This window comes from Bos indicus x Bos taurus, chromosome 12, assembly GCF_003369695.1.
Source record: "Bos indicus x Bos taurus breed Angus x Brahman F1 hybrid chromosome 12, Bos_hybrid_MaternalHap_v2.0, whole genome shotgun sequence".
Lineage (NCBI taxonomy): Eukaryota > Metazoa > Chordata > Mammalia > Artiodactyla > Bovidae > Bos > Bos indicus x Bos taurus.
The window spans coordinates 85,020,059-85,035,856 of NC_040087.1; the positions used below are offsets into that span (position 1 = coordinate 85,020,059).

The 15,798-nt window shown below is 54.5% G+C and overlaps 1 protein-coding gene across 4 annotated transcripts in view; it reads left to right on the top strand.

Annotated features, from left to right (window-relative positions):
• The first annotated feature begins 2,357 nt into the window (after window positions 1-2,357).
• ARHGEF7 (Rho guanine nucleotide exchange factor 7) overlaps window positions 2,358-15,798 on the top strand; it is a 102,582-nt gene continuing 89,141 nt past the window's right edge. For 2 of the 4 annotated variants that reach the window (XM_027557978.1, XM_027557982.1), the window contains exon 1: window positions 2,596-2,760. In XM_027557978.1, coding sequence (XP_027413779.1) covers window positions 2,596-2,760 — 165 coding nt within the window. Of the gene's footprint in view, window positions 2,761-15,798 lie in introns of all 4 variants that reach the window. The other 2 variants (XM_027557979.1, XM_027557980.1) reach the window with 2 other exon arrangements.

Genomic DNA, 15,798 nt, shown 5'->3' on the forward strand with positions numbered 1-15,798 from the left:
TGGCACAGGAGCTTGGAAAAATGTTAAGCTTAACCGGATGCCCACCTTGGATAGCCAGCACAATTATACCCTTAAAAACACGTAGGTCTGAGCAGTGTTACTTTCTGGAATGCTTTCCAAATAATCTTTTTTGAAACGAACGTACATCCAAAGTAACAGAATCCCTCTGGTTGCTATAGAGCATTTAAACATTCAGGGACTTCCGAGGTCAGTTAGAGTAGGTGGCCTCTGGGTCCCCCTTTTGATAATGCTTGCCTGCCAGTTCCGTGGCTACCTAAGGCCACTCCCTGGAGCCACCTTTCTGCAGGACCATTTGATTGAGTCAAGTTGACCCTTAAACCCGCTTTCCAGATTAAAAGCACCGGACGTCATTTAACGCATCTGGAATTGTAATGACTCTACTCTAAATCATGCGTCCAATTCAGCAGTAATGAGAGCAAACAGGAGCCTCAGTGAACAGCTACTCTTGGGTGAACACCCTTTTGTTGACAAAGTGTCCTTGGGCAGAAAACGTGACGGAGCTGGGAGCTGTCCTGTTTTGTAGAAACTGTAGACAGACGTGGTCTGGACAGCAGGTGCCGAGCGTGGACCCTGGAGCTGCAGAACCTAGGCTTGAGTCCGTCCCACCACTCGTGGGACGGAACCTTCCCAAGGCTGCCGCAGTGACTGTGCCACACAGAGCAGACGCCAGGAGCCCAGGAAGCGACCAAACACACGGCCCTTAAAATCCGGAATTCACGCTGCTGTCTGAGCCACTCGGTTCACATCTGGAAAGAAAACTTAACCACTTAACTCGAAGCTGGAAATAAATACAATTCACAGTTGCAAAAGAAGTGCTCTGGAAGAAGGAGGAAGAGGAAAGTCAAGCCTGTTATTTTTTTTTTATCTTCATGTTTTCTAATTTTTGTCACTAATGGGATTAATACCTTCAATATGTGCCTGGCACAGAGTAAGCTCGTGTGTGCACGTGCACGCTCGGTCACTTCAGTCGTGTTGGTGGAATCTTCCAGGCAAGAATCCTGGGGTGGGTTGCATTTCCTCCTCCAGGGCATATTCCCGACCAAGGGATTGAACCCCCATCTCCTGCGGCTCTGCCACCGGGGAAGTGCGAGCTCTCTGTAGATGACACTTTTAAATTGCCAGGGGCAGTCACAACAAGCAAACAGGCAAAGCACTCAGGGTGCAGACGGACACATGGACACCTTCACGGTCCCTCTTTTAAGGAGAGGCTCGTTCCCTTCCGCAGCATGTACAGTGCACTGTCATTCCTCGTTTGAAGAAGCATCTTCCTTAGAACAGTCAGATGGCTGCGTTCCTTAGGCCTGGCCCACTTGCTTCATAGCCGGGCCTTTGAGCATCTCTCAACCACATGTGACCTGGCCAAGTGGCCCGTTTGGACTTGAGCAGCTCTCAGTCCTTCCTTCCCAGTCATCTGTGCAGACCAGCTCTGGTTCTGCTGTTTTCTTGACCTTCCTCCCACAGTGTCTGGAACACCACCATCAATTTAACGTGCGGTGGCTCCAAGGTTTCTGGTCCCGGAGGGTGGGCCCGCGGCACCCCGGCCAGGGAGGTCACCCGAGCGGGGCAGACGGGCCTCCCGGCTTGGGGGCAGGCTTGCTACCAGCCACACGGCGCTCTGGCCAGTCATGTCCCCAAGGAGCCCAGCAGCAGGGAAATCAATTCCTCCCCGAAAGAGACCCATCTGGTTACAGATTTAATTATCATTGTGTTCTGTAATTATTGGCTTGCAAGGTAGCGCAGAGAAGGAAACCTCTCGTTTTCAGCTCCCTCCACCCCCGACCTCTTGAAATAAAACTGGCAAAAATAAAAAGAGCTTTCTGGGAAGCACTTAATCATTTAAACATTCATGAATCAGGAATACAAATAAAGGTCCCGCGTCTCCCGAGGAGCGAAGGAGGCAGCAGAAGGGCCAGGACAGCGAGAGGAGCCCGGCCCGGGTCTCCCCCTCCGAGGGGGCTGCCCCGGGCCCCTCCGGGCGCACCCGGGGAAGGGCGCGCGCGGCCCTCGGGCGGGGAGGCGCGGCGAGCTCTCGCGGCCGGCGGGCTGTCGCCTCCTGGAGGTCACCGGGCCCTTGGGGCGGGGGCCGTCCACCCGGCGGCGCAGGTGGGGACGCGCGCGCACCGCAGGCGGGGTGCGGAGGGCGCACGGCGGGGGCGCACGGCGGCGGGCCCGAACGCGGGGGCCGGCGCAGCCCGGGTTCGGTTCGGGTCGGGTCCGGGCGGCCCCGGGTCGGGGCGCGGGGCCCGCTCCGGCGCGGCGTCTTTCTTCTGCTCGCGGTGATGTCATCGGCGGCAGCGGCTGGGGGCCGGGAGGCGGCGGCGGGGGCGGCGCCGGGCGGCCGCCGCAGGTTCATGTGCCTCTAATGAAAAGGCGCTTGACAGTCGGCCAGGACGCACGCGAGGGAGCGCGAGCCGGCCGGACCGCGGCGCCGCCCGAGCCAATCGCCGTCGCCGGGCTCTCCATGGGCGAGCGGGAGGAGGGGGCGGTGGGCGCAGCCGGCCGGGCCGCGGCCGCTCCGAGGTGAACGGCGCCGAGACGCGCTCGCGGCGCGGGGAGGCCGGGCGCGCCGCCGCGATGAATTCCGCCGAGCAGACCGTTACGTGGCTCATTACCTTGGGCGTGCTGGAGTCGCCCAAGAAAACCATCTCGGACCCAGAGGGCTTCCTGCAGGCGTCTCTGAAGGATGGGGTGGTCCTCTGCAGGCTGCTGGAGCGCCTGCTGCCCGGCACCATCGAGAAAGTGAGTGCCCCCCCGGCCCGGCCCGCGCACGCACCCCCGGCGGACAGGCCCGGGGCGGAGGGAGGCCCGGGCGGCGGGAGGCCCCGCGCGTACGGAGGCCCCGCGCCCCACCTGGCCCCCGCCGCGGCCCGGGGTGCGCCGAGACGCGCGGGCGCGGGGTCGCCGGCGCCCGCACCTGGTGGCCGCGCGCGCGCGCGGAGGAGCCCACGCGCTTCCTTTGTGCGCGGGCCCGGGCGCGCGGGGGGCGCGCGGGCGGCGCGGGGAGTCGGCGGCGGGATCCCGCCCGGGCTCGGGGCGCCATTGTGTGCGGGGCCGGCGGGGACGGGGGGCCGCGTTCGAGGGGAGCGGCCCGGGGAGGCCGGGGGTCGCGGGAGCCCCGCCCGCAGGAGGAGGCGCCGCTCCGGGGCGACCTGAGCCGAAACCGGGCTGCGGCGCCCGCGGGCGTCCTCCCCGGCTTTGTTTGAACAGCTTTTGTTGCTGGTATCGTGTGAGACTTTCGGCCTCTGGTTCGCTGACCAGTTGCATTTTTAAAAGATCGTTTATCAGTCGCGGAGAGCTGGGCTGGGAGATGGTGTGCTGACCTCCCCAGGGAAGAATTCTCCTGTCTCCAAACCCGGAGGACCGCACACGGGGTCGGGAAGCCCTGGCGTTTCAGGGCCGGCCGCAGGTCCTAGGACGCGTTTTCAGGCTCATCCCTGGTTCAGAACAGAATCCCGAGTCCCGCAGACCCGCTGCCCTTCTCCGTGACTTGCGGTTTCCTCGCGGCTGGAGTGTGAACCTTGGCCGCAGCTCTGAGTGTTCAACTTTGCTTTCCCCTGGCTCAGCTGACAAAGCAGGGCCGAGCCGATAGGGCGCTTTTAAAGACGGTGAATCACCGTGTTGCAGAAACACTACAGTCTTACCCCAGTTTTTTTTCCCCCCAAATACATAATTTTAAGATCAACAGTTTCTTAAATGGTTTAAATGTAGAAATGAAAGTGCACCATAACTTGGAAAAATTATTTAATTTTTTAAATAGGGTGTATTGGCCCCAACGGTACAGTTATTAGTTTGCTAACAATAAAATGTGAATTAGGTGACTTTAGAAAGTAAAGTGTTGAATCTTTTAAGTTCGTGCATGTTCTGGCACCACATTTTAAAGGTCAGAAAAGACTGTATTCGTCTGAACTGTGGACACATACTAACTAGTTTCAGGTATTTTCTTACTTGGAACGTATTTTTTTAACTTTTTGTTTTATACTGGAATAAAGCTGATAAACAATGCGGTGATAGTTTCAGCTGGACAGCAAAGGGACTCAGTCACACACACACATGTATCCTTTCTCCCCCAAACTCTCCTCCCATCCAGGCTCCCACATGGAACACATTTGTGCAAACAGAATCTGCATTTTAGAAAGGCTGTCCCCCTGTCTGTCCAGGGAGTAAAAATGTTGCTCCTCAGAGAACCTGGTGTCACAATAAAATTATGATTCAAGACAGGAATAAAGAGCAGACTAACTTCCAAGGCACTCAGAATACTTTGTTGTCATCTGGATATCAGGACCTCTGGTAATAAGAGACAGATGTTGAGAAGCATTGAAAATGCATGCTAAGTTAACCAAAACAGGCTTATATAAAAGACGGTTCCATTCCGAAGAGTAAAGCTTTAAGAGACTTCAGAAGCGGTTTGATTAAAAACATGTCATTATCAATGCATACGCTATTGGCATATTAACTGCATTCATATTGGCTGGCGGACTTCAGGAATCACTCTCTTTTAAATTGTAGAAAGTTTTTCTTAGAAAACCGTAGCAGTCCTTTTCTCTCAGAAGCAACAAGGAGAGGAATGACTAACGTTTAATTTGCAGAAGCCAAACGGAAACCAGCCAACATGCTCTGAAACCGTGGTCGTCTGGGAACTTCTTATAGGGCAGCCACCCTTTCATCACCGCCCCCCGCCCCGAGGCCCCGACTGGTTTGTTTTGAGGGACCCAGCCACAGTGCAAGTTCAACGTCAAAGTCGCAAAGTATAGACATAGCGACCACTTCTCTGTGGTATAAAGGTAGGTTTGGGGAGTAAAATATTAGCCATTCTCTGCCCCTGGAAACCCTGGGTTTCAGAAGTTTCACGAGCATTTTCCATTTCCTGAGACAGTTATTTACTTGAACTTTCCCATGTTTGTGTGCACAGCAGAGAACTTTCCTGTTTGCCAGAAAGCACACACGCTGAGCACCCTTCACCCCAGTGTGGGAACGCCAGGCCGAGGACGTTGTTTTTCCTTAAAAAGGAACGTTTGGAAACTTCGCCGAGTATTCATATGGAATCGAAAGGCTCTTGACCCCAGCTTGCCACACGAACACATGGAAGACTGGTTAACAGAGTGTCAGCAGCCTGCAACTTAACTTTTTGCAAATTCACAAAATGTGCAAGGAGCCATCAGATGGAGGCGAGCGTGGCACAGAGTCGGGAAGAGTGCTGGGGCGCCTCGGCTTTCCCATGTGCCTTTCATTAAGAAAGCATGTCCCAGGGTGTTTCGTGCCTTCGGTAGCTCTGTTCTGTTTCAGGGCTGGCGAGAGGGTGAGGAAAGAAAGGGAAGTTCATCTTGGTTCAGGTTGTTCTGCTCACTTTGCAAAGCTTTCTGTTGAGGTTCTCTTCATGTGGCCTGCTTTTCTTTAGGTGGAAGGTCAGACGGGGACAGGAGGGGCTCAGAAACGTGCCAGGAGCGGTTCAAGCGAGAGATGCAGTTTGTTACTGCTGAGGGGTCCTCTCTGCCGAAGGGGAGAACAGTGGGTGTTCTGAGGTTTCCTCGGTCTCCCTGGGTGAGCCCCTACTGCTCTGATTCTGTCTGGTAACAGCCAGGATGTTTTTCTGCCCTGCCCACACTGTTTGCTTCCGTCATTCATTCCTCCCGTGATGAGAAACACACGGAGGGTGCAGGGTCCAGGGAGCCCTCTGGGCACCCAGCTTCTTGCTGCTGCTGCTGCTAAGTTGCTTCAGTCACGTCTGACTCTTAGCGACCCCATGGACTGCAGCCCACCAGGCTCCTCCATCCATGGGATTCTCCAGGCAAGAGTACTGGAGTGGGGTGCCATTGCCTTCTCCGCCCAGCTCCTTAGGTAACAGTGTAACCGACTCTGAACCATGTAGTCAGAGGGGCTGAAATTGAGAAGCCATCATGCCCCAACCTCTGAAACTCCTGTACGACCAGGAGACACACTCGGCTAACAGGAGTCGTGAAAGGCTGCTTTACTTACTCACTTACCTGGTTATTGGATGCCCCTTGTGGCTGGTGGGGTCTTAGTTCCCCCACCAGGAAGTGAACCCTGGCCCTGGGCAGTGAGAGTGTAGAGTCCTAACCACTGCACCGCCAGGGACCTCCCCGGGCCGCTTCAGTGTCGCTTGTTACTGCCGCAGGTGACGTTGCTCGATTCGAACACTTAGGGACCCAGTTCCCCCTCTCTCTTCCCAGGAACACAGCACACACCGTAAGCCACCAAGTGTGGCCAGGAGACCCTCTCGCCACGCGTATCTGTGGAGTCACACACACTGCCCTGTGGCCCTGCCGGTGCCCGGGGTGTGGTGTGCATCCAGACTCGTGTGAGCCGCTGGGCTGTGTGTTAGCTTCCTGGGACTTTGCAGCAAAGACCCCCAGACCCGGCCTCACACACCAGGACTGCATGCTCTCACACCCTAGGGACGTGGTGGGCAGGGCCGTGCCCTCTGCAGGGGCTGGGGTCTGTCCCCCACTCCCCGAGGTCTCTGCTGGCTCCCAGCTTATGGCAGCACAGGTCCAGTCTGCCCATGGCAGCCCCTGGGGTCTCCACTGTGTCTGGACGCCCCTTTCATAAGGACTCGGGTCAGTGGATGAGGGCCGCCATCCCAGGATAACACTGACTGTTTACATTGGCAATGACCTTGTTTCCAAATAAGGTCCCATTCTGCCCTGGGGCTTGGGGCTGGAACATACGAAGTTCTGGGGTCATGACCCAAGCCATAACAAGTTGCGCAGTAAGTTTGACCAGATCAGCTTATTAAGTACTTATGTGCCTGCAGGTGCAAGGTGCTATGGGAGGCAAAAAAGACGGCATAACAAGTTCTTAAGGCTTTGAGTCCAGGAGAAGACATAATTCTAAAACCAAGAGCAGTGTGGGGCCGAGGGAAAAGTCAGAAAGAATGTCCGGTGTGGACAGAGAGGGGCTGGGGAATGAGGAGCTAGAAGGGACTCGCTCTGGGCTGTGCAGCCTCTACTGAGTTTTCCAAGGCGTGGGTTGGAGTATGGTGTTTATTTTCCCAAACTATGATCGGGGTTTTCCAGGTGGCTCAGCAGTAGAGAATCTGCCTGTCAATGCAGGAGATCCGGGTTCGATCCCTGAGTGGGGAAGATCCCCTGGAGGAGGAAATGGCAACCCACTCCAGTATTCTTGCCTGGAGAATCCCATGGACAGAGGAGCCTGGCGGCCTTCAGTCCATGGGGTCGCGGAAGAGTTGGACACGATTCAGCGACTCAACAGCAACAGCAAACTGATCTGGCAGTCCTGATTTTCCGCAGGCTTGCAGAGAATCCGTGAATTCTGATGCGGCAAGGCAGGAAGAAACTGCATTTTCCTAATTGATTCCTGACTTGCTTTCTGCTCATTCTTGAGATTCTGCGTTGGGATGGGGTAGAAGAAAAATATAGTCCTAGTGGCCATTGGACAGCCAGCGGTTCTGAGCATCCACCCGGAGAAGTGTGTCTGTTTTCTGGCCCCCGGAGAAGGATGTGGTCGGCAGTGTGGTGTGGTGTGGTGTGGTGTGGTGTGGTGTGGTGTGAGGGCCTTACTCCGGACCAGCTGGTTTGGAAGCCCGTGCCCTGTAGCTGCCACAAACACCTGCTCGTCGCAGGTGCAGCTCTCCGAGAGAAAGGTTCCAGAACGCATGACTTACTGTGTTTGTAAGGAGAAGACATCTTTAAAGTTTGCAGAGGGAATTACTGGCTGTATTGAGTTGCTTCTAATGAAACTGCTTGAGATTTCAGGATAGTTCCTTTTGTCGTAAGAAATATCTGCCTTTGAAGCAGAGATTTTCAGATACTACCCAGCACCAAAGAGAGGAGCCATAACTGCGCTTACTGCTTCACTCAGAACAAAGCAGACACAACTAAATTCCATTCAACTGGGACTGCCTCCCGTCATCTCCAGAGAGGCACTCTGGAAGTGCTGGGGTGTCGACGCCGGCATTCCGGAGCGCGCGCCCGCACGCACGCACGCACAGGCACACGCGTGCGGAGTGACGGGTTTGCGGCGCTGGGGAAGGGCCACAGGCTGGTCTTTTGAAGGGGGAGCTGTCCTCGGGGCGCTGGGGCGGGAGGGCGCGGCCTGTGTTCTCCTGGGGCCTCGTGCTATGGATGGCAGTGGCACCGCGGTGGCCTTCTTCCCGCGTTTCTCTAAGCGCAGCCCACCTTCAGATGCGCCTCCTTTCCAGAAAGCACTGAGCGCCCCGAGTGGCTGAACTGCTGTGGCTCCACATGGCCCCCGCGTCACAGGGAGGACCCTGAGGCCCTGCAGGGTGCCGAGCCCAGGCCCCCCGCTGGCAGGGGCTGGGGGCGTCCCCCGGGGGTGCCCGCGGCCCCAGGCGGGACTTTCCAGGTGGCCTTGGTGAGCCCCGGCTGCGCCCCCGTCTGCTTCGGGGGTCACCAGACAGGGCGGGAAGGCCGCCGACCCGAGCGGCCGCAGCGGACGAGAGCGCAGGGTTAGGTCGGCCGCCGTCCGCGGGCGTCCCGGGAGGGAAGGGGCCGTGTGAGGCCGTGCGCAGGCGCAGGTGGGTGGCCTGGGTGGGTGGGAGCCGGGGGCAACGGCGGGGAAGGGGGGCGCTAGAGCCGGCCCCGGGACGAGTCTTCCGAGAGAGGCGGCCCTGCAGAGGACGCCCCCACGGACGAGTGTTCAGCTGTCGTTCTGGCACCTGATAACCTCCGCTGGGGCTCCTGGGCCTTCGGACCCTGAGTTCACTCAGAATCCATCTAAGCTGCGATTTAAAACAATGCCGTGTGTGTGTGTGTGTGTGTGTGTAATACACTTACTTGGTGGGACTGTCTCTAGATGTTCGGGCTGGCATTGCACGGGGCTCAGGAGAAGGTGGCCACGGTCCAGCACGCCGTCTGGGAGCTCACCTCTGCCCAGGGCAGCGCCGGGTGCTGGGAGGCCCAGTGGTTCCCAAGACCCACCATGCCCCTGGGGCCTATACCGTGGGGTGGTCCCAGGATGTGCTCCAGAATCGTCCATTTGCTGTGTGACTTTGGACAACCTGCCCGACTTCTCTGAGCCTGACTTTCTTCCTCCTAAAAACAAGATTAGGGCTTCCCCAGTGGCTCAATGGGTAAAGAATCCGCCTGCAATGCAGGAGACACAGGAGACGTGGGTTCGATCCCTGGGTCGGGAAGATCCCCTGGAGAAGGAAATGGCAACCCACTCCAGTATTCCTGCCTGGATTCCCATGGACAGAGGAGCCTGGCGGGCTACAGTCCATGGGGTTGCAAAGAGTCAGACACGATTGAGCGACAGAGAGAAGATCAAGGTTAACCATTGCTGTCTGGAGGAAACGTCCTCATGGGCTGGTAGCGCTGTTCCTAGGGTGAGTGAGTGGACTTGAGGGGCCGTGTGCAGTGCTGGGTGCACACCCGGTCCTCGTAGGTGATGCTTTTATAGATCAACACCCGAAACTTGTGCTACATCCAGGACAACGCTAAGCCAGGACTTGGACTTAAGGCCACCCACATCCGGGAGTATGTCCTTATTCTCACAACTGGACAGACTCTTGCCATCTCAGGGTGCTGGCGGCCCTTCCTTCTCACCCTCATGGATACCATTGTCTGGGGCGGTGGGACCACAGAATGTGTTCCTGGGTCCTCTGCTTAGCTGCAGATCCCCGAGCAGCTGCTGAGCGCACGCAGCTGCTGGCCCAAGGGGCCAGAGGGCTGGCTGGGGGCTCGGGTTTCGTGCGTCTAGGGTTTCGTGCATGGGAAGGGCCCAGAGCCACAGATGGGCAGTGAGGCCTGCCAACCGCCTGTGTCTGGACTGGGAGGGCGTCCGGGCTGTCATGGGCGTGTGTGTCTTGGGTACGATTTCTGATGTTTCCTCTCCTCCTCAGTTCTACCAAGTTAGGGTCAGATCATTTGTTTCTTTACGTTTTTTTGTCTAACTTTAGCTCTGTATTTCTCGTTTTATGAACCAAACTGGTAATTCTCAGTCTTGCTTTTGTGGGATACTTCTGTAATCCAGGAAGAGGGGTGGGATGTTTGTACATTTCCAACACATTTGTTCAAAATTATTTTAATCTTCATTCTAATGTCAACATATGTAACTGACGTGTTTGTTATGTTCCTACTGTGTGCATGCTAGTGTACCCATCATATACGTGGAAACACACACACACACACACACATGTGTGTGTTCTATACTGCCCTTTCAGGCAAGTCGTAAGAGAAACCGTAGGGTCTGAAGTGTAAAGCATTTGTGAATTCTCAGTGGAAGGCATTCTCAAGACACCACACGGCCCAGACTCATCATTTTACAGATGGGTTCGCTGAGGGCAGCACCGTATGGTTGAGTAAGTTGTGCACTGTACAGCCTGGGGGGAGTCATTCACACTGTAGTCTAAATGAATGGGGTCTCCAGGACTGTGCTGGGGCAATGGGCATAGAGGTCAGCCTCCACAGAGGTCAGCTTCGTAGGGCACACAATGGATTAGAGAAGGGCCGTGGTAGGTTATGGAGGAGGCCCGGCCCCCCCCGCTCCTCACTGCGCCCCTGCAGCCACGCCCCTCACCCGTTGTCAGGTCACACTGCAGCTCTTCCCATCGAGGGGTGGGTGGGGCCTGTTCCTCACTTCTTGCATCTGAGCTGACCTTGACTTGTTCTGGCAATGGATGTGGCAGACAGGGGCAGGCAGCAGTTCCCAGGAGGCCTGGTGTCTTTCCACGCTCTGTCAGAGGCTGTCTGCACCCGGGCCCCAAATGCTGCGGGATGCAAGACCACAGGGCCAGGAGCTCAGCTGTGCCTGCTGAGCCCCCCTGGGCCCACCCGCAGCCCTCCGACCCCATTCATGGGCCAGTCCAGGCGAGGTCAGCAGAGCTGCCACCTTGATCAGAGGTCCCCGCTGCCGCGTGAGCCCAGGCGAGCCGAGCGCGGCCCCACGCACAGAAGCACAAGCTCGCTTCAGCGGCCACTGAGGCTTCCTGGCTGCCTGTTCTGCAGCCTCCCGTGGCGGTGGGCGCGGTACAAGGCTTGAGAGCTCAAGTGGTGTTTTGTGCGAGACCGTAATTGCTGTTACACCGAGAGCAGCCTTTAAAAAGGAACTGATAAGGTTCCTATCTTTTCTCTAAAGAAGGTGCACATGATTCAGAACCAAAAGAAGTGCAGCATGGGAAGCCTCTCCTGCTTACATCTCATGGTTTGTTTAACACGGGAGCCCTGGTGTCCGGGTTTGCTTGGAAGTCGCAGCTCCTGGCAGAAGTCGTGTTCTGGCAGCGTGGTTTTTTTAGCAGTCAAGCAGAAATCCTTAGAACAGCCTGGTTTGGATTATCTGCAAACCCTGTGGCCTGTGGTGGCCCTTTCCCCTCCATCCTGGGTGTCTGACTGCTAAGTCTCTGCTGGGAACACACTTTCCCACCGACTCCCTGAGCTTGAGATGGCTTAAGTTGTTCCTAAGAGACTTTTTTTGGGGGGACTTAAAATTTTTTTTTATTACTTCAATTTAATCTAGCAAATTAATGTTCTAACTTTTGAAATATAATGTGTTTATGCTCAATGATGTCTTAGAGGAGAATACACTTTGAGTAACAAACGCATCTTAGTTGTTGAAAAGATCTGATTAAAACGTTTGACACACAATTGTTTATAAGTTCACAAGAGACTTTTAACTCCAGCTGAAGTTAGTAAACTTGTTCAGGAGTCTTTTGTTAGGAATATAGACTTTCTGAAGAAAGCCTGTTTCTGTGTGTGCCTGTGTGGTCAGTCGTGCCCGACTCTGTGTGACCCATGGACGTAGCCCACCAGGCTCCTCTGTCCGTGGGATTTCCCAGGCAAGAGTACTGGAGTGGGTAGCCATTCCCTTCTCCAGGGGATCTTCCTGATCCAGGAATGCATACCAAAAGGTTATGACTCTTCTTCACTCTGTGAAGAATGTTGTAGAAATTCTGACAGAAAGTTGGGCGCTGTGGAGGCCTTGTCCTGGCCCCCAGGCCGGGTTGCTGGCCTTCAGGAGGAGCCAGAGGCGTGGAACACACGCCCCCTCAGCCTCCACTTCTCCGGTGACCGCAGGGCCATCTCTCTGCGGTGCTGGAGAACTGCCTTGTTCAGCGACGTGCATAACAGATTTCTCATGGAAACGTGAGGTTTTCTGGTTGTGGTTCTCCTATTTGTTAAGGCATTTTTGTTTCCTTTGAAAACAAGCCCCATAAATAGAACGGGGTTAGATTCTCAGCAGCCTCTTGGCAAAGGTTAAGCTTCCAGAGGGCAGCATGCTCTGAAACCACGCCTCTGAGTGGGGAGAGCCTGCAGCCGAGTGGCTCCCGGACTTCATCTCTGGAAGAGGAACGGGGAGGAAAGTTCTGTTTCTCCTTCCTCTGACCTCTGACCAAGCACGTTTATGTAGACTGAACCCGAGTAACTGCCTTGTCGGCGAGCCCAGGTTGGGTCTTCAGATAACTCACAGTAACTGTTTAATTGGGTGTGAGTCTTAGGCATCCTGTTTATAAATAGTTAGAACGATGTTCCGGGAATGAGAGGGCACTCACCCAGCACAGGCTTTAAGTCTTCTGTGGGGTGGAACACAGCTACCATCTTAAGAAGCTAGAACAATAAAGTCAAGTTAAACCCAAAGTAAGCAACAGACAGAACAGAATAATGAAGAACTCGAAGACCAACCGGTGACGTGGAAAGCAGAAAATTACCAGAGACAGCAAAACCCAAAGCTTATTCTCTGAGAAGAATCCGCAGAATTGATGACCCTCTTAGACTGATGAGGAAGAATGGGGGGAAGACCCGGAGCAGTCAGCCTAGTGGTCGGTGATGTTAACAAGGGCACCTGTGCCCGGGGAGGGGCTGAGCGTAGGGGCTTGGGGGTGTTGTCAGAACCGGGGCAGCGTGGACCCGGAGGTCGGGGAGCAGAGTGTGGGGCTGAGAGAGCGGGGGCCCACGGGATCCGAGGATGCGTGAACTTGGGGCGGGTTTTCACAGCCTGATGCTCATCAACTCTAAGAAATCTTATTAAGAGAACGTTGACCTTCAGCAATTTTTTTTCTTGATAAAGGAGATTTTAGAAAACTCTATTCCTTTCAGTGGCTTCAGGGAAACACATCTGTGTGGTTTTTCCCTCACTTCCTACATGTTTTAACACAGTTTCAAGTCCGGCTAGTGTGTTGAGGCTGAGCAGTGGTCAGTCTGAGCCCCTCTGAGATTTACAACTTTTTTGTTTTAATTAATTTGTTTTATCTTTTTTTGAAAATCTCTTTTAAAGAATTTAACGTTTGTTTTTGGCTGGGCTGGGTCTTCGTTGCTATGCAGGCTTTCTCTAGTTGCGGCGAGCGGGGGCCACTCTGTAGTTTTGGTGCCCAGGCTTCTCACTGCAGCGGCTTCTCTTGTTGTTTCAGGAGTTGTGACACGTGGGCTCAGGAGGTGCGGTCTCCGGTTCTAGGGCAAGGGCGTGGCCCCCGGGCTCGAGGGCGCGGGCTCAGGAGGTGTGGCCCCCGGGCTCTAGGGCGCGGGCTCAGGAGATGCGGGCTCCCAAGCTCTAGGGCGCGGGCTCAGGAGGCGTGGCCCCCTGGGATTAGTTGCTCCTCCGCATGTGGGCTCTTTCTCCATGTGGGATCTTGAACTCTTGTCTCTTGCATTGGTAGGTGGCTTCTTTACCATTGAACTGCCAGGGAAACCCCTGTCTTATCATAAATGAATTTATGTCAGGTGTTGAATCTCCCCGCTTTGATTCATTTTACAGTGAATGGCTTTTTAGGTAAAGATAGGGATGGTTGAGAACCTGCTACTCTAGGCCGTCTCTACGTGCTGCCGACATTTGAGAGTCCAGATCCATTGGAGGGAAGGCCTTTTAGGGATGTCAATGTACAGTTTTTAGGAAGTTCAGGTTCAAGTCAAAGACTATTTGTTTTATAATTTTATGAATATATGCACATCTCTCCTGGGCCTTGCTCTCTTTCTCATGTAGAAAACACTCCCATATATAATAATATATATATTATACATATTATAATAAATGAAGGGAGATAAAAGTAAATCAAGTTGTGTTTACTGGGAATACTGTCCCTAGACAACCACAATGAGTGTAAGCAATGTTTAGCTTTCGGGTGTTGTTTTTCCCACTCAAGGGCTGCCCTGATAGCTCAGTTGATAAAGAATCTGCCTACAATGCAGGAGACCCTGGTTTGATTCCTGGGTCGGGAAGATCTGCTGGAGAAGGAAGGTTACCCACTCTACTATTCTTGGGCTTCCTTTGTGGCTCAGCTGGTAAAGAATCCACCTGCAATGCAGGAGACTGGGGTTCAATCCCTGCATTGGGAAGATCCCCTGGAGAAGGGAATGGCTACCCACTCCAGTATTCTTGCCTAGAGAATCCCATGGACTAGTCCATGGGGTCACAAAGAGTTGGACACAGCTGGGCGACTTCCACTTCACTTCACTTTCCTGTTCAAAGCAATAAGCCCACACTCGCCCGTCTGTCTCCTTGTGTGGGGGATGGGGGCTCATCAGGTGTTTTTCCTCCTTAGTCTTTTTCCTTTGAGAGGATGAAGTGGCTTAGCGGTAAAGAATCCACCTGCCTCTGCAGGAGACTCAGGAGATGTGGGTTTTGTCCCTGGGTCAGGAAGATCCCCTGGAGGAGGAGATGGCAACTCACTCCAGTATTCTCGCCTGGAGAATCCCAGGGACGGGGGAGCCTCGTGGGCTGCCGTCCGTGGGGCCGCACAGAGTTGGACACGACCGAGTGTGCATGCACGTGGTGGGGACAGTATCGTTGATAAGGACGTTGGAGGAAGATGTCTCTTCCCTCTCTCCCCCACCTCTCACTTCCACTGAGGAGCCTATGCCTTGAAATTTCTGGCTTGGGATGGTTTCCTTTTCCTTTCTTAGAGCTGGAAGCATAGCTGCCCAACAATGAATTTTTGTATAAAAATGTTTACAATTTTACATCAAAGTTATGAGTGAAGCTGCTGACATCGCAGTTGGCAGTACCTGTGTTTCAGTGGTGGTTCCTCTCTTTGCACCTTTGGCATAGGTGGTTACATGGTTCTTCCACGCGAGTGTGCCCAGAACCTCCTGGATGGCTTGTGAAGATACAGACTGCTGGGCTCCACCCAGAGTTTCTGATTTCACAGTCCAGGTTGCGGAGGGTGGGCATTTCTCACGGGTGCACAGGACGTGCTGATGCTGCTGGTCCAGGGGGCACATTTCAGGACCACTCACGGCCCCCGAGCTCATCAGCCCACCGGTGCTATAACCTGGGGCCAGCCTGATGACACGCACGGCACTGCAAGGACAGGGGACCGAGGTGTGAGCCCCTGGCGGCTGCCCCACAGGGGAGCGTGGGCTGCTTGCTGACCTGGCGTGCTTCCCACCTCTGTGCTTGGGGAACGTCCTCACCTAGTGCTTCTTAGTTCAGGACAGAGCAGACCCCAGGCTGCTTCATGGTGGCTTTTGGAGCCTTGCAACGTGGAGGTAGAGCGCTTGGAAAGAAATCCTGCCTTGGATTGGAAGGGGCACTTGGAATTTATCTGCAAAATGGGATTCCTCACCTGTCTGTTTACTTCTAGAAATTCTTGTATAAAACAGAAGAGAAACACAATCTCCATTAAGAGACCAAGCTCAGGAGGCTTGCTTGTGATTTGATGACTGTTTTATTTAAGTCAGGGCACTTAAGGCAGGATCCTTGAAATATTCATATTAGCATTAGGAGGACCTGTAGCTCAATAAGAGGATGAGTCACTAAAAGCTACCAAAGGATATGGAGACACTTGTAGGTAAGGGCTCTGTCTAAAACTGAGGCTTTTAAGGGGAGAGGTAGATCAGCCGAGGTGTG